Source organism: Numida meleagris, chromosome 3, assembly GCF_002078875.1.
Source record: "Numida meleagris isolate 19003 breed g44 Domestic line chromosome 3, NumMel1.0, whole genome shotgun sequence".
Lineage (NCBI taxonomy): Eukaryota > Metazoa > Chordata > Aves > Galliformes > Numididae > Numida > Numida meleagris.
Genome location: NC_034411.1, coordinates 68,070,668 through 68,092,141, shown reverse-complemented (window position 1 = coordinate 68,092,141; position 21,474 = coordinate 68,070,668). Strand labels below are relative to the sequence as shown.

General features: G+C 41.0%; 1 protein-coding gene across 3 annotated transcripts in view; it reads left to right on the top strand.

Annotated features, from left to right (window-relative positions):
* The window catches only part of CRYBG1 (crystallin beta-gamma domain containing 1), a 43,778-nt gene continuing 25,746 nt past the window's right edge, over positions 3,443–21,474 (top strand). Inside the window, exons 1-9 of one of the 3 annotated variants that reach the window (XM_021389666.1) lie at positions 3,443–3,944; positions 5,279–6,765; positions 11,694–11,744; positions 12,155–13,613; positions 13,700–13,876; positions 16,338–16,385; positions 16,484–16,602; positions 17,993–18,149; positions 19,121–19,260. In XM_021389666.1, the coding sequence (XP_021245341.1) occupies positions 6,017–6,765; positions 11,694–11,744; positions 12,155–13,613; positions 13,700–13,876; positions 16,338–16,385; positions 16,484–16,602; positions 17,993–18,149; positions 19,121–19,260 (2,900 nt within the window). In that variant the 5' untranslated portion in view covers positions 3,443–3,944; positions 5,279–6,016. Of the gene's footprint in view, positions 3,945–4,018; positions 4,096–5,278; positions 6,766–11,693; positions 11,745–12,154; positions 13,614–13,699; positions 13,877–16,337; positions 16,386–16,483; positions 16,603–17,992; positions 18,150–19,120; positions 19,261–21,474 lie in introns of those variants that run through there. The other 2 variants (XM_021389668.1, XM_021389667.1) reach the window with 2 other exon arrangements.

Sequence of the window (21,474 nt, the reverse complement as noted above, 5' to 3'; positions counted from 1 at the left end):
TTAGTGAACTGAAATGATTGAAATCCGGTTTACTGATGATAAGCTAACAGGTAAAAGGAGAAATCTTACTTAGATTTAACTTGAAATATAATAGCTTTTTTTCTCCTTCATGATCATGAAATTCCCCAAACTGTTTTAGGTCAAATGTTTTGTTAATTTTATTCCCATGCTTTTAAAATAAGAGCACAAGCAAAACCAGCAAGTTTTCATTTCTGTTTACAACTCCCTCTTTCCCTCTGCCAGAAGTTAGGGCACTCACCTGGGGAGTGGGAGAATGGGGCAATCTTCCCTCAGTAGCACTGGAGGCAGGATATTGAGTGGGTCTTGTGCTGCACAGACTTTTCTCTTAGCTTTTACTTGCACAGCCTTCCTTGTAGTCCTTCTCCTACTACTTTTACAGCACATTTGACAATACTCCAGCAAAGTTTTCAGCCTAACAAAGCCTAGCACTGCAAATGTTGAACATTTGAGTCAATCACTGTGAAGAACGCTGCAGTCTGAAGAGTTAAAAAAGTTCATTTAAATGCTCTTGGCTAATGCACTTCTTGGGATATCATATGACTGATAGAACTCCAAGGCTTTCTGTTTCTCATGGTTGTAAGAATTCTGATATTGTGGATTTAAAGAGATACAAAATTCCTGGCATTCCAGTATTAACTTAGAATGTTGGTACCTATAGTATCAGGAATGTTCAAAGTAGAGGGGTATCAAAAGTTTGCATGTTACTTGAAATTGATAGTCTTCTAGTGAATGACAGAAGACAAACTTACACTTCACTTAATATTTGTTGGGTTCTTTTTCCCTCTGAATGTGAACGTGTACTATCAAATACACGTTTAAATTGCAGAAGAACTGTCCACATTAGATATTTCCACCTATTAGTTACCACAGAATTGCTAACAACTAGTAAAAATACTACTTTTTTTCTATAATGTATGCCCAAAGAATAGTCCTTGGTCATGTTCAACTGACTCAGATGAAGTAATCTAACAAAATAACACCCCACTGATCCCTCAAGACAGAGCCTGAAGCTCTGATTCAACAAATCACAGTTGCTTATGCATACTCTCCGCTGGAGACCAGCAAAGCACATGTTTAATTACTTTGTTAAATTAGGGGTTTGGCTGTGGCAGCTTACATTAGTTAATGAGGGGAAAAAAAAAAAAAAAAACAGCCAAAAACAGAGGAAATATTATGATGGTAACATAAAGAGGTATGAATATAAACACAAACAAGATTTACATTTCTTGATTAAGAAGAAAGCATCTTGCATTCAGATTAGAACATAACTTTAAAGACTCCTGCAGTATACTTGAAACAGCTTCCTGCATTCTGTCCAAGGACAGGCAAGCTCTCTTTTTTTTTTCTTAAAAATTGACACTGCTGTAGCCTTTGACTGGGGATTTCTGAAATGGCTAATTCCTCAATGTTGAGAATGCTTAAGCTGAAACACATTGAAGAAGCCTGTTCGGTGGAGAAAGGATACTTCTCGCTCTCTGAAAATCAAATATTTATTTGCTGTGCTCTGTCAGGTTGGGCCCCATGTGTTTGTATCCTGAGAACCTTGGTCTCTGTGCCCTCTTGCACTGGCAATACTGGCTCATCTACATTTATCTGAGTTAAAATACAAGCTCTTCAGGGCAGGTGCCTGGCCTTTTATGTGTTTTGAAAGAGCTGTATGTAATTAAAGTACTTTGTATGAAGAAATTACTTCAAAACAGTTTACATAGGGCAGCTATTTCAAGATCAAGCAAAAATATCCAGCCTTGTTCCCTGAGGAAACAAGGCTTATGTGACTGGACTGGCTGGCTGTCCCTCCTCCTTTCCATTCAACACCTTTTGAACTTGTTGGACAGTTTAAACTACATTTGAAAGGGGGAGACGTCTCAAAGATAATTAAGTTCCCATGGACTTTATGAAAATCAACTGCTGGGAAGTGAGAAATCCAGATCCACAGTTCAAATAACTAATTTTTTCCGAATGCAATCTTGCAAACCCAAAGCTTGACTGCAAGTGTAATAATGACTGTTAGGTTGATAATGTAATCCCAAGTTATTTAGAGGACTAACAATTATTTTTCAGCTGAATAGTAATATGCAGATTGAAACCATAATCAGGTTAAATTTCCCCTATTTTGGTCTTCTAGCAGTTTTTAATATGACTAATATAGTGCATCATCACACTTCCAATTACTATGAATTTTCAGAGACATTGTTACTCATCACTTACTAGCTTGTTTTAATTAGCTGTGAAAATTTCTCATTTTTACTTTTTTTTAGCTAACAATGTTCAGTCCTTATACAATTAATACAGTTCAGTCCCTACAATTAATTAGTACTGGCAATGCATTTGTAGAATAATAATAATAAAAAAACAGATAGTAATTGGGCTACGTTACTTGAGATTATTTTATGCGATAGGGAAATTTGTGGCTGGTTTTGTTATCACAAAAGCACCTAGACCATCTGAGCTGTATGAACTTCATGCAGCCCTTGATGTTCCTCTTCATTTAATCAAGAGTTTTGGTTTGGCTGGTTGAAAGCAATCAGTGAAGGGAGAGAAACAACAGACGTCAAGCTTTCTCATGTGCAGATTATTTCGCTCTCCCTACAAATACACAAAAGAAAATGTAGAAAACAAACAAACCACCAAAACTTAAAGTCCTGATCATAGTCATTGATTTGCCCAACGGAGAGCTGCTGGGGAGGTCACTGTATGCACACAGATGGGACGTCAGTGGTGGTACAGTTTCTTACCGGTTGTAAGACAAAATACTGAAGAAAGGCAGGCAAAGACAGGGAGACTTATGGATTTTTGTTTGGTTGGGGTATGATGTGCCAACTGTACAAAAGAATTTCCTCATTTTAGGTCTTTCTGCAGTTTTTGGGTGCTTGGGCAAACTTACTTGCTGCATACTGTTTCATCAGCAACAGATAGGCTCAGCAGGGCCGTCCAGAAGACAGTTTTGTAACTCCTCGTTGGGAGGAGTTTTAGAACAGAGACCAGCAGCTGTTCTGCTGATTATGCAAAAACAAGTCACCTACTGCGCAAAAAATGCCTGATCTCTTAAATAGCCGGAGGGTGACTCGCTGTGGGCTGGGCCGCAGGGGTTGACCTGGTGTCTCTCCACCCCTGTGCTGGGCCCGAGCAGAGCTTTGCGTGGTGGTCCTTCCTGACGAAGCTGTTCCACTTCATTTAAGTCATTAAGCGTTAATTAGAAGAGGACTAGTTTAGCATTCATTAAACATTAAATACTAATTGAGCGCTCGGGGAGAGCGCCGGTACCATTAGGCAGCAGTCATTCTCACGCCGGCCCAGCCGGGGACGGGGCAGGCGGCGGGGAACCGCCCGGGCGTGGGGCGAACCGCCGCCCCGGGCCCCGCAGCGCTGCCCCAGGCGGCCCCGGCCCGCGGGCGGCGCGCCAGGGGCGGGCTGAGGCGGCTGCACAGGCGGCGTGGAGCCGCGCCCGCCGGCCCGTGGCTGTGAGGTGGAAAACGCGGTTCATCGCCCCGCGGGGCTTTGAACTCGAATCTGCCAGGAGCGCCCGGCCCCGGCCGCCTCGCCGGGCAGGTCCCGCCGGGAGGGCGGCACCTCCGCTCGGGCCCCGCTGGGTCTCGGCACCTCCGCGCCCGGGGGAGGCCCTGAGCCCACGGCAGCGGTTGGCGGGACAGCAGCACCACCTCGGCTCGCCTCCCTTCCTTTCTCCCCAGGTGGGGCTGTGCAGAGGGCGGCCCGCCTCCCCTGGCACTCGTCCCTCTGCATCAACATCGTGTCGGTTTTGCCCGCGGCAGCGTTTTGCCCTCGATAACGTCGCAGCCGCCGTCGCACCGCCCGGGCTCCTGCGGGACGGGCGGCCGCTCGCCCTTCGCCGCCTCTTAACAGCTCTCATCCGGCCGCCCGCGCCCCGTCCCCTCCTCGCCGTCCGGCGGAGGCGGCCCGGCCAGGTAGAGCCGCTGCCCGCGGCGGAGGCGGTGGTTCGGGGCGGGCCGGGGCGCGCTGCGGGGGCGGGCCGAGGCGGAGCGCCCAGACGGCCGGCGCCGAGGTAGCGGCGTGCGGGGCAGCTCCGAGCCGGGTCGGGTCGGGTCGGGTCGGGCGGTGAGTGCGGGGGTCCTTGGCTCGGCGGGCGGGGAGGCACTGCGCTGCGGAGCCGGGTGGGATACGGGGCGGCCGGGGCAGGGCTGGTTGAAGTCCGGCTCCCTCCCGTCGCTCATCTGGTCGCGGGGGGGGAGAAAAGTGGCGGCAGCCTCGGGGGCGCGGGGCGGAGGAGGGCGCAGGTGCCTGTGGGCGTCCCCGAGGGCGGGGAGCAGCGGCCGCACTGCCCCATCCGTGCCGGGAGCGGGAGCGCGGCCCGCAGCCAACCCGCAGCCGTCCCGTGCCTGGGTGTGAGGGAAAGGCGCGGCGCTGGGAGGGAAGCGCGGTGTCTGCGGGCAAAAGGAGGCTGAAAACGCGCGGCAACAGCCGGCGTGGAGGGCATCGGGAGGTGCGAAGGGCCGGGGTAGGATGTGTTCGCGGTGTTTAGAAATACACAGCTCAAAACACGTATTCATCGTGCCGGCATGTAAAAAGTGCTAATATATTAAAATGCAAATAAGCTTCTGTGCTCGGCAATGCTATTGCGTGTTTCCTGTTTACCATGTTAATTAGAAGTTGTAAGGGAAAACTTCACGGGGAGTGATGCAGGGCAGCGTTTGACCCGGTAATGCTCATTAAATGATGCAGTGGCTTCTGGTGTTTTGAGCTTTCTGGCCCAAAACACAAGCAGATAGTTACAGGGCTTTGTTAAGGAAAAATGTAAAAAATGAAACGTGACTTACGCTCGTTTCTACTAGCAGAAGCCTAAGAACTGTCAGCCAATTTGGAAAGTTCAAATCCATGCTGTGTTTTTGGCATGTAAGACTTTGACCAAGCAGCATGTTCCCCAGCCCTACCAACTCCAGAGTACTTTATTACTTCAGGTGATATTAACTAATTGTGCAATAGCTTGAGATCTAGGACATATAGCGCTGCTATTGTAGGGCAAGGCAAACGTGCTTGTAAACAAACACAGGCAAACGCATAAGGAGAGTCTTGAGATTCAGACTGTGTTCTGAGGTAGGTTTTTTTGTTTGTTTGTTCTTTTTTATTAGATCTAATATCATTTAGTATGTGCTTTTTTGTTTTGGTTTTGTTTTGTTTTCCCGTTCATCATATCCTTTTAAATTCAAGATGGAATTAATACAAACATGCTTATTAAAGAAACGCTTTTGACCTTAACCAAATGTTTTGTTTGTTTTTACAGTCCTCCTCACAATTTCCAGATTGTTCCAGAGAAGAGCATAAAAAGAAACCGGTTTTGGAAAGACTTGGAAATTTGTTTGGTACAGGGAAAAGGAAAAATGTCAAAAGTTCATTAGAACATACTTCGCATTGGAAAGGAGAGAGGTCAGTTTCGCCTCACGCAGCACTACCCGTTTACTGTAAGCATATACAACAAGGACCTGAATCTCCTCCAGTACAGAAGCAAGTGAGAAACACGAGTGTCGTTCCTGAGACGCAGGAATATAGTTTCAGTGGGGAAGTAGGACCTCTCTACCACGATACCATTTCAGAATGGAGTGGTCGAGGAGTCTCCTCTGACAGTGAGTGGTCACCAGACTGGAGCAGCAGCAGTGAAACCATTAAAAACTCTTTCTTTGAGAGTAGCTTAAATGTGGACACCCGGGAACCAGAGAAGGGGTCTGTCACAGATATAAATAATTCCACAACTCCAGATTTTATAAAAAGCTTGAGGAATTTGTCTAGCGAAGACTTAGAAAAGAGTATCTTAAGCCATAAGCAGCTGGTGAACACATGGGTGTCTGAAGAACCTGGGCATGCAAAGCCAAAGGATTTGCCATACAAGCTAGAAACTCTAGCAAGCGAACACCCACAGCCTGCGAGAGTGTTAACAGTTGATATCTATCTTAGAAAAACAGACGAACTCCTTAATGAACCCGTGACTGTTATATCGGAAGAAAGTTGTGGTGACTCAGACACAATGGATAAGAAATCTAGTAAAAGATCTGGAAAAAGGAGAAAATCTCAGTCGTCTAGTGACATTCCAAACGGAGAGAGAAACCAGACTGAGAATCCCACAAGAGAAGATTCTGTTTTTGAGGATGATGCATCTTCTGAGGGGCTTCCAGACAAGGTAATAACCTCAGAAAGAAAACTGAAGTCTCCTCAACAGACTCCTGAACGGAATTCCTTTTCACCAGGTAATAATCCAGACCTAAAAGCTGGATCTGCTCACAAAGGCGCGTCCAAGACTGAAGCTGACAAAGGTAAACAGCAGGTTTCAACCACGACTCCTGCAAGGAGAAGATCGTATAAAAAGAATCAGTTGGATACTGTTCCTACTTCCCCCACTGGTTTGAAGAGTCAGACAAAAGATTACTCCTCAAAAAGGCATCCTTTAGCATCAACAGAGAGTAACTCAATGACAAAAAGAACTTCACAGGAAAAAGGAACTCTAGCTGGGGCTTTTGGGGAAGACAGCTCGGAATCTCCCAAAGTCTCATTGGCCGATAAGGCAGAAGGCAACACCTTGGTGTTTGCTGAAGGCAGAAATGAAACCAAGACAGAAAAGCACGGTAATGATTCTGATGGAAGAGCTTTCTTACGTACTGATAAGATTAAAAATGGAGACCTGTGTATGCCACCTGAGAGACAGACAAGTTCTGATGTAGACAGCTTAAAGCTGAAGAGTTTGGATTCTTCCAGAATAGTCACAACAAAAATTAGCCTGTAAGTAAGATAACTACAGTTTACCTTACCCTTGTAGCTGTAATTTTGCCAATATCTATATTTAGGATTACATAGGAGCACTGGCTATGTATCGGCTATCTAGATTATTTTCAAATAAGAGCTGTTTCTTTTAATTGTATTTACACCTAACTAACACTGTAATACGCATGTGCTAGAAAAATAATTCATGTGTAGGTCATTTCTTTGTATGTCTGTTTTGTTATATAAAGTAACTTAACGTGCATTAAAGCTGCCCTGCTGTCGTTGTTGCCCCTTTTATTGCTCAGATTAATTTGGCTCTCATTGACCTTCGTATGGTTTTACTGTTTGTAGCCAACGGAGGATCTGTTTGAAGGTTTTGTACTTTAAGATACCTGACTAAGGAAGGTGTTCAGGTTATTCTTTGAAGCAGGAGCAATTCTGCTTAGCAGTTATTTTACAAAGAAATGAAGGATGCAGTATAGAACTTATTTGGTACTTCAAATGATATGGTAAATCTGACTCCAGAAGTTTGAATGCATTTTAGCTGCAGGACAAAGCAAGAAAATTCTCATACATGGGAATTAGATCAGGCATTTGGAGAATTGTGCATATGTTAGTTTGCATGATTTACTTCTAAAGCCGTTGTTCTCTGTCAAGAAGATCTGTGCTTTTCTTAGGAAGATGTGGATGTATTTGTTACTTGCAGTGTAATCATTAGAGGGACTCCAGCTATTGATTTCCTGGACTCGCAATGGTTTTGTTCTGTGAATCATTTTATTGTACTCACCATTTCTATTGTTTGGTTTTCATGGGCATGTAATAGGCAGCATTACTTTCCTCTTTCTGATACATTCACTTACAGGTCATATCAGAGTCCACCTGAGGTACAGTGAGTTCAACATTGCCATTCATTTGTGCTAGAGGGTCATGAAAGATCAGCATTGAAGCTTAACAACCACGTATACTTCTAGTTATGCTTCCCACATCTGCAAAGTATAGGGATGATAGGAACGTTTTCTTTGCACAGTTTGTGAAATGCTGCATTTGGTTTGTACCTTCTTAACTGGATTGAAAACACCTCATTGTGATAGTTAAATTATAGTATTTTTTACACGATGCTGCTTTGTCATCTGGCGACAGAGCTCACAAATGTTAAACTCTGAAGTTTTGTATCTTTACAACTTAGAATGCAAGTAGCCTGCATATTTTTCTCTTTGTGTCACTACCATTAGTGATGATGAAGTTAGAAGCACTTGCATGGCTGGATTTTGTTTGAGTATCTGCTTGGCTTGTTGCACAGAGAATTATCTTCTGCTGTACTCTTACAGTAATAGACAAGTACCCCTTCTGACAACCTTCATTTTAATGGATAAAAGCCTGTTCTTTTTCACCTGGCAGTGTGGGCTGTGCTCTGCTTTGTGTCTTGAGCTTATCTGCTGCTCCAAGAACTTTAGCCCAGGGTGGGGACTGCTGTGTAGTATTCAAGGTTCATGATGCCCCTGGTAGATACTGTTGCACAAAATCACACAATATCTTTAGCCTGATAAATGAATACAGTCAGATTATCTGGTATAATTTGTGGTCATCCTTGAGAGCCATAAACCTGGATGTGAGTTAAGTTGTAAAATGGGAAAGGAAAAATGTAGTGGTGGTATTACAAGAAGAATGTATGTTTATGTTCTCCTCTTACTGCTTGGGACTAGAGACCAGATGCTTTATCCATTTTTAAAGGTAAAAATTACCATTAGATGCTCTGCCCAAAACCCCTTCAATTTGAAAAGTACCGATTCACTCATTTGAGTAAAGATGAGCAACGAGAGGTTCATTTGTTTCCTATAAAATCAATTTGGAATAATCAAACTAATTTTCAATTGAAGACTGCATAACATCTGTTGCTGATGACATGGTGCCAATTCTGAGAATCAAGGTTCTTTAGAAATACTCCTTAAGAAGTTATTTTTGCCAGTTCTCAGCAAGCAGAGGTAGCAATTCCTGTCTTTGCTCCTTTTATGTCTGTGTACAGTGGAACTTGGGAGTCACAGGATACTTTTGCCTTTAGCTTTTGGAAGAGGAACTTAGTAGGCCTGAGACTAAACTTAAGTTGATGGTGCCTCTCACTCAGCACATAAAACTTCAGGCAGCCGTTAGGAATTTGCTAAGCACATCAGCCTTGGTTTTAGTTGTCATTTTTGACTTTCAGATTTGGTTTTGTAGCTGCCTTTGTGCCTATGTCCACTTGTTGAATTCTTCTGCTCTACATGCCATTTTTTCTTTGCTTGCCTCAGTCTGATATTTTGGCATCAGTTACGTGTTTGATGAGGTCGTTTGAACAGTACGCTTCAAGTATATGAGTCACCTTCAATTTATGACTCTATTAGAGGAGATTTAACTGCTTGCTCACACAGGTTAGCTGCAAGGCATAGCCTAAGAGAAGGACGTTGGTATTTTACTTGTGCTTGCTTGTTCCTGGCCAGCACTGGGTGGAAATGATCAACTGCATTGGGCTGTTCATAAGAAAGTGTCTGTACCATTACATGAATCCATCTTTCAGTGTTTTTTCTCCTATGCTGCTGGGGAAGTTAAAGGACGCTCAGACAGCTTCTTCTTTTAAACAAGCTTAGAAATTCAGTACTTGCAAAGAGACGCGTCTTTCAGCTGTATTTAAAATCAGTGTTTCCCAATCTGGAAAATCAGCGTTCCTAAGTGGCTTAGCTGCACATGACTAGCTGTGGTGGATGGAGCTCCAAGGCTGAGCTTTTCATTGCTCTTCAGCATCAGTTGTTTGTCTGCTGCTCTGCAGAAACACTGCAGAGTAAAATACAGGTTGCTGAAGTAGTTGTTTGTGTGTAAATTTGCAAGGCTTGAAACTATACCTTTGGGTGTTAGGTGCTCATTGACATAAGTTTTAGGTGTGGCTGATAACTATCAGTGTTAACCATTGCGCTTGCTTGTGTCAAGGCTTACAAGGAAAGAAGGATCTTATTAGGGAGGTATGTATTGTTTGTTGTGTTGAAACACATGTAGTAGTGCAAGTGACAGACTTACAGGAGGATGGTATGGAAATGAATCTGTTAAGATTACCAGGTGCTAGTGATACCTCCTGAAAATACAAGTAGAAGGAAAGGGTAACTTCTTCTAGTGCATCCTTCTAGCAGATGGTGGTTAAGCCTGTGCTGGGCTATACTGGCAGAAACAGCCAGCAGGTCAAAGGAGAAGGAAGGGGTTTGGTGCTCATGAGGAAGAACCTGGGCCTTTGTGTTGAGCAGTACCCCTCTCTCCTTCCACCTCTCTTCCCCCACCGCAAGTGAGATGTTCACAAGATGGAATGAGTCTTTTGGTGTACTGTTAAGAGGATAGTGTCACTGGAGTACACCACATATGGGTAGAAGCTGAAGCACTTTGCTTTGTTTAGCAGAGAGAAGGATATGGGTAGATCTCACCATCATCTCCACAGAGGCATGAGAGAAGGCAGAGCAGATTCGTCTCTGATCTTTCAGTGAAAGGGCAATGGCCTGGTTGCAAGTTGCAACAATTAAGTACCAATGGGATATAAGGTAAAAATAATTCATAGGGTGAGGGGCTGACCTGTTGCAGTGCTTCCCTACCTAGTAAGGGTGCAGGTTTTCCATCCTTGGAGATGCTCAGCCCTTGGTCAGACAAAACCTTCAGCAACTTTGATCTAACCTTGAAGCTGCATCTGCTCTGAGTGGCAAGCTGGCCAAGATGACCGTTAGAGATCCCTTTCAACTTGTTTACATTTCCAGAAAAGAAAAAAATGTAAAGTAAGTTAACTTTGAAAAGTTACTGCAAATGAAAACTAGGATGTAGGTGTCTTGAAGTTTGTTGTCTGGTAGTTCCCTCCTCACCTTCTTTGTCTCAGGAGTATTTTTTTTTCTTGCTTTTAGACTTTGATTTTCCAATTGCTTTTTATTAGCTTCTATTTGAGGTATAGTCAGTCAGTTGTTCATAAGTTCTCTATTTCCTTTTTTTTAGTTGTCTTGCATTCTTCATAAGAACCTTCCAGTTGAGAGCAATTTGAGCAGGCAGAGAGCACTGTCAGGAAGTCTTAAATACAGTGATTCAGTGATTTTAACAGTTACTTTCTGCATAGTTTCTTAGGCAGCTGATTTGGGGTTCCTTCTGTTATATTTCTGTTTGGTAAGGTTTACTTTCTCAAGAAAACCACGTAAGAAAGAGGAGGAAGGAGTGGATTCAGTTTTTACATTTGTGTTAACCCAGTTGTACCTCACCCTTCTTCACTGGACTGAAGAGCTGTCTCACAGCTCAGTGAACAGCTGTGTAGGTGAAGAACAAAACCAATGAGTACAAGAATTGTCAATAGAGTATATGAGGCCCCTGCAAGCGAGTTTCTTCAATGTCCCACCGTTTTAAGTTTTTGCTTCTGCACATTCTGTTACTGCTGAATGTCTCCAGATTCCTCTGTGGAGAGCAGGCCTGGCTTTGAGACACTGGGCTGCTTGGCACTCCTTACTTCTGGCCAATAAATTTTGAAGACGTGCCCTGCTTCTTCTCAGTTGTTCATACTGTTTCTGCAGTAGCAGGTGACATGGACAAATGCTTTTATTTGGATCTAGATACTCAGATGAAGAAGATCTAAAACTGTCAGCTGTGTATCATAGGCTTTCTGCAATAGTAGGCAAGTAGTATGTGCTGTGGCTTCATAGTACGCACTTTTCTATCCACTCTGATGAAGAAGTTTTTTACAAGTATTTCCCAATTCAATTCTTGTAAAATCAGCAGGGTTAGATTGCACTATTTAAATTGTTAGCTGACTTTACCAGAAGGAAATGGGAGAGTCCTCCCATGCAGTGTTGGCTTAACCAAACAGGATGAACAGTCGCAGTGGATCGGGGACTGTGATATTTTCTACCAGCAATAATGAATCCAGAAGACTTTTCTCACTTGATTTATGGTTGCTTCTGCAGTGCAAGGACTGCAAAGAATCTGGACGTATGTCTTCAGAACTTGTTGGAGAGGTATATTCTAATGTTAACCAACTCATTATCACCTTAATGAATTGGGATTTGTTTCCTAAACTCTGCAGGGAATTGCATGCGTATAATTTATTCTGCCTGTTCACTATTAAATTTTAACTTCTGTCAGTCGTAAGTAGTTCTCTGCCTCATTTGCAGATGCTGTAGGCTGCCATGTTTCTGCATCTTTGTTTTGCTGAGCATTAAAGAATTACTTACATTTGAAATGTACTTTCCTTATTTAGTGTTTAATTATTTTTGTCATTTTTAATTCCTTTTGAGATACTAAAATTTAAGCTGAGTATGACTATAGAAAAATCATTTTAATGCTACGTTTTATTGTTTTACAAACTGTTACAAGTCTTTTCAAGATTACTGAAAGATGTAACTGTGTATCACTTTTCCTCCTATAGTCCAGCCAAACCGAAGAACGTAGAGCTGAATTTTAAAGCGTCTACAAATCAAGACAGTTTAGAAAGTGAGCAGGATACTCTTGAAAAACCAGTTAATAAAAATAACAGCAGCATTGCCAACAAAATTTCCTTGTTTGAAAATAAATGCGCCAATCAGAGCCAGAGGCCTACTGACATCTCTGCTTCAAAAAATAATACTGTACCAAGCACGTTTGTTGGTAGGGCAAAGCTGATATTTGGAAAACAACCTAAGGAAAGTGAACAGCCTGATAAAACATTAAATAAGCAAAACAGTCGCCAGAAGTTATTTGAGAATGGCACAGCAGAGAAAGATAGCACTGCAGAATTGAAAGGCAAAAATGAAGAAGGCTCTGCATCTTACGAGGATATTGGGAAGGGAACAGAGCTTAAAGTAAAAGCTGCAATATCCCTTTTTAACCAAGGCAGCAAAATTGATGCTAGTGGTGCCTCTCTGAAGCAACCTGATCCAGAATTAAGTGCAGTTAAAAAGGAAAGTTCTCCTTTTAAACCGTCTTTGCACTCGCCTGTTAAAAGTGAAAGTGTTCATGACATTTCCTTCCAGCAAAATAACACAAGCTCAGAACTCCCCAGAAATGAAGACAAGGTACTGCCAGACACAGAGGTCTTATCACCTTGCAATGGTGATAAATATCCTCTACAATCTCATCAGCTTTGTAGATCAGAATCTCAGAAGGTGGAAAATGGAGATAAAAATGCAAAGCCAGGAGATTTGACCTTTGCAGCACTGCAGTGTGATGACAGCAGTCTCAATGGTATGTTGGTGTTGGAGCACAGCAGTAGTACTCCAGAGAGCCCAGGCAAAACTTGTAATGGCTCTGCTGAAGATGATGCTATTTTTGATTCTCCGACTGACATGAAGAAGTTTGCTGAAACAATAAAAAACTTGGACAGCTCTGTTTGTTTACCACAGAAAAAGAAAAGGTCAAAGCTTCCCAAGTCTCCAGCACCCCACTTCGCAATGCCTCCGATTCACGAAGACAATTTAGAGAAAGTATTTGATCCTAGTATATTTACCTTTGGTTTGGGACTGAGAAGGGAAAAAGCACAGGATCTGTTACCAACCCAACAAATGAAAATGCAGAGTCTGGAAACGATAGCCAGAGTCAGGCCCAAGCGTGCATCAGCAGAGCAAAGTATAATATTCAAAGCCCTTCAGTCATGTAATAGAGAGGAACCTGCCTTTACTCAGGAAATGAATGGAAAAGAGAACGCGGATGGTACAGATGGTGAAGTTAAGAGATCCCGGCTGGAAAAAAGCTCACTCTTCTCAAGCTTGCTGTCATCTACATCTAAAGAAAAGTTTCTTAATTCTTCTGTGACCTCAGTAAATAACACAACTTTTACAGCTGACTCCTCGGGGATACCTTCTTTACAACAGGATGCTTCTGGGCCATTCAGCCTGCCTCAAAAACCCGAGGTAATAAAAGATGAAGAAAGTTCTGCATGGTTGCATTTCATGAATTAACTGCTGAATGACTGTTAATTTTTATTTTTGTGATTCAGTCTCTTTCAGATATGAAGTTTCCAAGTTATATGGAGAAGTACATACAAGCAGATAGTGCAAAAAAAGAGCTAAGTTTACAAATGCCTAACTATGGGAACCCAGAAAAAAATTTTTCCAGCTGGTTAGGGGCAAGCAGATATGAATCAAATGTCCCCACTGGTTTATTAGATGTAGATGTAAGTATTATGTCATTGAACATCTATCTTGAAAGTTACCATACATAGCTTTTGTTTTGTTTCCCTTCACGGTGGGATATGCATAGATTACAACTGCACAGAATGAGCATAGGTAGAGTAGCAGTTTCATGTGGTGTTTGCTACACATAAAAATAAGATGCATATATGGCTTCTCTTAAAATGATTGTTTCTTCACGGTGCCTTTATTCTGACTCTTCACAAGTAGGAATTGAAAGGATGTGTTTGAATATGTCTTCATAGATGTTTTTTAAACAGTCTCATGCTGCGTCTATTTTTTACTATAAATTAGTAGAATGCTTTCTGCGAATTTCAGAAAACTTGTGCTTGTTCCTCTTTGTAAGAATAATCTTTCTGTTCTTCCAGTAAGGCGTTCAGTCATTGCACTGTTGTAAGGATAACAAGGCAAACTTTCTTAGTCGATCATTTCTGCTCCCAGTATTCTCATGCATTTGGTAGAAAATACATAATTCTTAAAGTATTCCTAAAGAATGAATAGTAGAGTTTATTGAATGTGCTGCTACAGTGGAGGGATGCCCCTTCATCTGATTATGAGCATCTGTTCACCATGAGTAAAGGCAGACCTGTGTTTTCCTTCAAAGGCAGTTTCGCCCCAGCATGAAATAACTGATTTCTGCTTTCAGAATTTTGAACTAACATGCTACAGTATTTGCTGTTTCTGCAGATGTTGGTCCTTGTTGTTACCCGAGAAGAAAAATATAATTAGGAGATCAAGGAAGAAAAACGTTTTCCAATGTTTAATAGCCGTATTAATGTGATCTTTGGAATTGAAGCAGCCTATAAGAAGCTTGAGTAATACTTTGCTAAAGCAGCTGATTGTCTGCTGTTACAGTTCTACTAAAATGGCTGGGGAAGTAGAAATAACTTCTTCCTTCTTCACCTCGTGGAAGGAAATCATCCATTCTACCTTGCAGTTTTGAGGATGTCGATTTTCTCTCATGAGAAGTTTTTAATCAGTGTAGGGTTGAAAATTAGGTGGTTTATTTGCAGTGGTGCAGGCTTACACTGCCAGTTCAGAAGGAGTTCCTACTTTAGATGGTCCTACTTGGATTTCAAAACCCGAATTTGAAATTAAATGACTAATATAGGTGCTAATTTTTTGCCACTTAAATTGTTGTCCCAGAGTGGATTGCAATATTTCATTAGAGTGTGGAGGCACAATGTGGCAAGGAGGTATATCCACACGTAAGACTGCTCTTGGGAGAAGTTCATTAGGCTCTGTAGGGTTCCAGGACTTCTGCAGCACCGTTGCTGACTCTGAAGCGTCCTGCTCAAGGTAGACAGGCATCAAAAAAGTTTGTATGATGTGTACATACTGTGCATCTTCATCTGACTAAAAAGATGGTGATGAAGAGACTAATGGACAGTGTGAAGAAAAAGAGTGTAAGGGCAGCCTAAAACAGCAACTCTGGCATTCCTTAAAGCACAGGGCAAGTTCTAACTGGAATTGAAGCGCAGGCTGAAAAACCAGTCATGCTTCAACTTGTCTTGATGATGTCTACAAAAATCCAGTGGTGGTTAGGAACTCTGCCCTGAGACCACTGCCAGCCCTGCATGGTGACTAATACGTTCTCATTAGTTCCCTGCACGTGTTTCTGCTTATCTTCGGCTGTAAGCTGTTTGAGGGCAGGGTCTGTTTTTTGGTTTGTGTGAATAGTACCTAGCAGAGTGGGACCCTGTCCAAGAACGAATGCTCTGGTCCTCGCTAGAAAGCCACATGTAATTACAACCCTTTCTTTATTTGTTTTGAGATCACATGATACAACCACAGATTTTTCCTTATAGTCCCCTTGGATTTACAAGTATTGTTTTAGATTTTTATACCTGAGTATATTTTATTTCTTCTCAGCATTTTTAGTCTATTGCTTATTGCACAGAGCCTCATGCTTTTTGGAGAATACTTACCTTGTTAGAAGATGTTCAGCGAAAAATTGATTATACTAACTAGTTCATAAACGTATATGCCACCATGCTTCCTCAATCTTATCACCTATTCCTTCAATATTATTGAATTCTTTATAGTTACCAGATACTAACATTTTCATTAGTATCTAGACAGTTGTAGAGCATGTACTTTCATGATGCCAGTTTTCTAAGTAGTCTCTCAGTATCTGAAACTCCTGGAATAAGTAGAAAGCTGATCAAAATAAATTTTAAAAACATTTTAAATCTGAGAATACTTGTCTTCAGTGAGATGATAATTAGAAGAAATAATAGTTAGGAAGTGTGTTATTCACGGCAAGATGTTGTTCTTCAGGAAGAAGGGGGAATTGAAGCAGGAGCTAGGTGTAGGTGAAGCTTTTCACTGTTCAGTGTAACTTTCATTTCGTTTCAGTAACTTATTTTATAGTTTAGTATCTTTATTGTATAGATTTTTGGTTTGTTTTGTGTATGTGACTTTTCTCTCCCCACTGTTTATTAGACGCTTTCAAGAAATGGACAAAGTAAAATCAACCCCAGGCCTGGAAAGGTAAGACCAATTTTATATTCTTCAGTGTTTCTCTCCATATTTAAAAGCATAGCAAGATAGAAATATATGTTGTTGGTTTTGTTTTGTTTTAAACACAGCTGGTGATATACTGTGAATCAGACAATCAAGAGAATATTATTGAAGTTTTCCATGATGTTCTGGATTGCAGTTCTTGGGTTCTGTCACCAACAATCTTAGTTAAAGTTATCAGAGGATGGTAAGAGATGAATTTTAACTCTTTGTCATTGATAAATCTACCAGGGATTTTTGTCTATCTGGAAATCCTTTGGAACTGAACCTGCGTGTAATTCACAGTAGATCTGCTTTGCAGGTGGCAGTGTAAGGTAGACACCTTTGAAAAGGAAACGTGGTATTTTACCTCCTGCAGGAGGAAGTTCTGTACTAGCTAACTTCACTGACAAGTTGAAGTCAGTGTTACCATTTGGAAGAGTTCAGTGTTTCACCTCAGTGGGATAAAAGGATAGATTCTGTCCAGCTATGCTGCCTTTTGATTCTTCTCTCTTTTATGGGTTCTTAAGTAGTATTTGAATTGGGTTAACAGGATAGCTAAGGATTTTGAAGACAGGTTTGATGTGGTTTAGGGCTACATTAATCTGGAGGAGGAAGATGAATTCCTTATCCAAAGATATGAAGTGGTAGTGTAGATGTTTCTCTGGTGAGTCTAGAGGGAATTTTTCTCTAAAAGCTAGATTGTCTGAGACTATTTAAAAACCAGTTCATCTCCTACCTTCTTTATAGTGTTAAAAGAACAGCCATTACTCGTCTTGATAATATGGCAAGTTAAGCTGTGACCAGACTATAATACGGTCAAACAGCAGGTTCTCAAAATTAATTATCTGATAGCAAGCTGGATAATCAAGGACTAGCTGCAGTAGGAGATCCTAGGAAGCATTCTGATTGCTGTTCAGCTTCAGAAAATAGGAACGAAAATCTTCTGGCCTGTGTAAACTAGGGCTCTCTTGCAACATGGTTTTTAGTTGCACTAAGGGGCTATTTTTTTTTTTTATTCCCTTCAACTGAGAGTTCTGGGGGTGGGTTTTAAATTTGTGAATGGATATAGTTTTTATCTAGTTAGTTACTTAAACCTACTGTTAAAAATAAAGTTGTACTTGTCTTCTGAGCATTCTTCAGCACATCTATACCAGCCCCTGCAGAACTGCAGGATGCTGTTCATAGTATCCAAGTAGCCAGTCTGTTTATACATGACACAGCAGTCTGCAGTGTCAACATTTTCTGACCTACAGATTGGTTCTGATTAGTATCTCGTGCAGAAGTCTGGTATATGTAGACAGCACTCCTGCAGCCCCAGATGATCAGTTTGAAAAGGGTGGAGAAGTTTTTGATGAAATTACAGAGTCAGCAGTAGGCATCTTTGTTTTTATCATTGCTTTAAAAAATATCACAGAGACCAAGAATGACTTGCATCAGCATTGTGAGGTGAATAAGCCTTGTTGGAGTGGCATGGAGAGTCTGGAAATAGTACTGGTACTTCTTGTGGAAAAGAAATTGTTAAATGGGAAAATGACTTTTGAAGATCACACTTGATAAAACATTTTAAACTGATATATATATATTTTTATTTTAAGCTGGATACTCTATGAAAAACCAAATTTTGAAGGTCCCTCTATTCCTCTGGAAGAAGGAGAACTGGAACTCCCAGATATTTGGGGTACGGGTGAAGAGCAAAATGAATGTGGATCGCTAAAGCCTGCAGTGATTGGTTCAATAAAACATGTTGTTAAGGCAAGTAACATAAGTAAAGAAAATCTTATATAAGTCCTAATGTTTGATGCAGTTTTATACTGATATGAAAAATCAGTCTGGCAGGTTGAATTTCTCATATAATCACAGTGTGAGGGGGTGGGGGGGCTTCTGTTGTTTTTGTTTGATTGCTTGTTTGTTTTGTAGTAGGGATTTTGCTAAAATACAGCAAAAGGATACGTCAGAAAGAAAACTGTTTTTCATTGGAATAGCCCAGAAAATGCTGTAGAGACTTATGGACAGATATGCTTTTCAGCTTGGTAAATCTCTTGGGAAAATCTTTCCAGAAAACTCTCAGTAATTCCACAGACTTATATTATGAAAACACATGGATTGTTGGGCTGTTTTTTTTTTTTTAATGTATAGATCAAACTTACACGCAACAAAAACTTTAGCGTTAAACACCTTCAAATATTTTTTGTTACTCAAAAAATACACTTGTGTGCACAAACCTATCAAGGAGTTTCATATGTGGTGGAAAAAGCCTTCCTACATGCACTTTTAACCTACCATTAAGTATATATGTTTGCAGATTAGCAAAGTAACCATGAGCTATAAAGGTATTTGACTAGTAAAGAAAAAGGGAGGAATATATATTGCTTGTAACTACAATTCTTGTTTAAATTAGTTCTTCTCAAGAATGGCTTGCTTGTTTTTATGTTAGGATTTAATTTGCTGGAGGAGATATTAGCTGATGAAAGAAGATGCATTCCTGCCTAGATGGCAGAAGGTAAACAATGTACATGCTGATTAAAGATTGACTGGCTGAGATCTTGATCCAAACAGAGACAGGCAACTGGCCTAGTTTTACTTTTATGACAGGAATCTGATAATAGTAGTAATTGACAAGAAGGGGAAGCAATTTAAAACAAACAGGAGTTACAAAGCTGTTTTTGTTAGCCACATTAATTATAGCACAGATGGGGTAATTATTGCGATCTTCATTTCTTCAGGATTACAGGGTCAGTCGAATTGATTTGTATACAGAACCGGAAGGGCTAGGAATCGTGACTTCCTTTTTTGACGACACAGAGGAAACAGGGGTGTTTGGCAGCACTCAGAAGACTTGTTCTATCAAAGTACACTGGGGCATGTAAGTGCATAGTTTTGTGTGAACGTGTACTGCTATGAAAGGAATTTCTTTCAAACCATTGATTACATCTATCAGACATGCAAGCAGGCGTGTTTATTCCAGTCAGATATTTTGGTAGTTTTTGTTGACTGTAACATCATTACAGCATTGTAATGCTTCACACTTGGTTAGGATGACACCTTATAATGTTTTATTTTCCTTCTAATTGCATGGAGTAAAAGAATTTGCAGTAAAAGAAAGAATTTTCCTCTGCTGCTTTTTCACATTCAGGCAAGCTTATAAGAAATCAGAGAGGTGGTGGTAAACTGCTACGATACGACACGTTTCCTGCCTGCTTTCATCTCTAAACTTGAAATCATTGGGCTGAAAGAACATTTTTAAGCTGTCATGTAACGAAGTAAGACCTAACCTGAAGTGTGGTCTCTGGAAAGCATGCTTTTATTTCAGTGTGTTTTAATTGATGTGTTTATACTGATAATTAAGAATGTATACTACGTCACCTGAAAATGTACAGCCATTTAAGTTAGGAGTATGACGTGTGCCATAAACTAAGCAAAATTGTATGGTAAAGGAGACCAAGGAACAATCCAGTTACTGTAGAAATGATAACTTTGATAACTTAGCAAGTCAATCAGTACTTAAAGTATGCCTCAAATTGGCACCAGCAAAATTGGTGCGAAAAGGAGGGAGACTGCATTCAGAAACAGGGAGTGTAACCACTTTCAGAGGTCCTGGGTCCTGCAGAATGTTTTACAGGGTGTACAGGCCTGTTGGCTGTGCCACGTTTGGGCTGTGGTAGCATTCGCCTTTCTGCTAATGGTATACTTAACCGTTGAAAATTGCCCAACTAAGGATTAGTATTACATATCTTTGGCAAGAGATATTCAAATACACCCCATGATGGATGAGGCACTTTAGTTATCAGATAAAGGTATTTTATCTGATGAAATTTTCACACTTTGATTTTGGAGGAAAGCTATGAGGCACTCAGGTATGTAGGAAAATTTCAAGATGTTCAAATAGTTGGTTCTTTGACAGAAGCTTATTTATGTTGAACTGCAAACCCAATCCAAATTGCACGTCTGCCAAGAGTAATAAAATCAGATATGTTGTTTGGAGGTTGATTATTAATTTACTTCATCTACCTTCCAGCTTTGTTTCTGTTCTTCACTTGGAAGCATTCTGTGAATAGTGAAATAACAATTTTTTTAGCAAAGGAAGTAAGGCCTGTGCACACCCCTCAACTTCAGACTGGTCCCTGTTCTGCATCACTGTGAGAGCATTTTTGCACTAACTTTGTGGAAACTCTTTAAAGTCTTAATTTCTCTCAGCTGTATTTTGATCTCTTGAGGGAAAGTAGACTTGTATTTTCACTAGGAAACAAAATAGGTCTCTCAGTTACAGACTCTTTATCCAGTGTGGAAAGATGTCACTTCTGCCAATTAGTTGCATAAGAAATACGGTAAATTGCTATGGCTTTTTTTGCATGTTGCAGAGTTCTTTCTTTTCTTTAGTTTACAAGCATGACATAATTCACTGTATTGGCAGTTGAGAGAGGTTTGATTCTGAGTCACTTCACCATGTAGGTGTGGTTGTATGTGAAGGTTTCCCAGTATGCGTGCTTAAGTGTGTTTATTAAAAGGTGCCAACAAAAATGAGGCAATGCACCATTATCTTCTGATTGTACTTGCTTCTTGGTTTCCCATGTTCTTAAAATTCTTCAGTGAAGCTGAGAGCTTACTGAATTGGCTGGCTATAGAACACACAATATATTGAATATTTGGCTGCATATATCAACAAGAGTTAAGTTCGTTTCTTGGAACCATGTGTCAACTGTGAAACTAGACCAACATGTGCAAGTTCACATTAGCTTAAAGTGGTAGATTAATTAACTATCTTTCTTATGTCACCAGATTTATACATTTATGATCCTTACGCAGGTGACCTTTTGATTGTATAAGTTGTTTCTGTTTAGTATTTTATATCCTGCCTCCTGCTGTGCTCCTGAGAGACTGGTAGATGTAACTGGGAGATACACATTGTGATCCTCTATGCCGAGGTCAGCAGTAGGTTTCTTTGTTTCCAGTACATGATTACTGGTCAAGAGTTTCTTGGAAATGCTTTGAAAAACTACCGTTGCTGTCCAAGTCAGGAATGTTGAAAACAGTGTCTTTCAAAGGAGACTCATTAGCAGATAGAAACCATGAAGAAGCA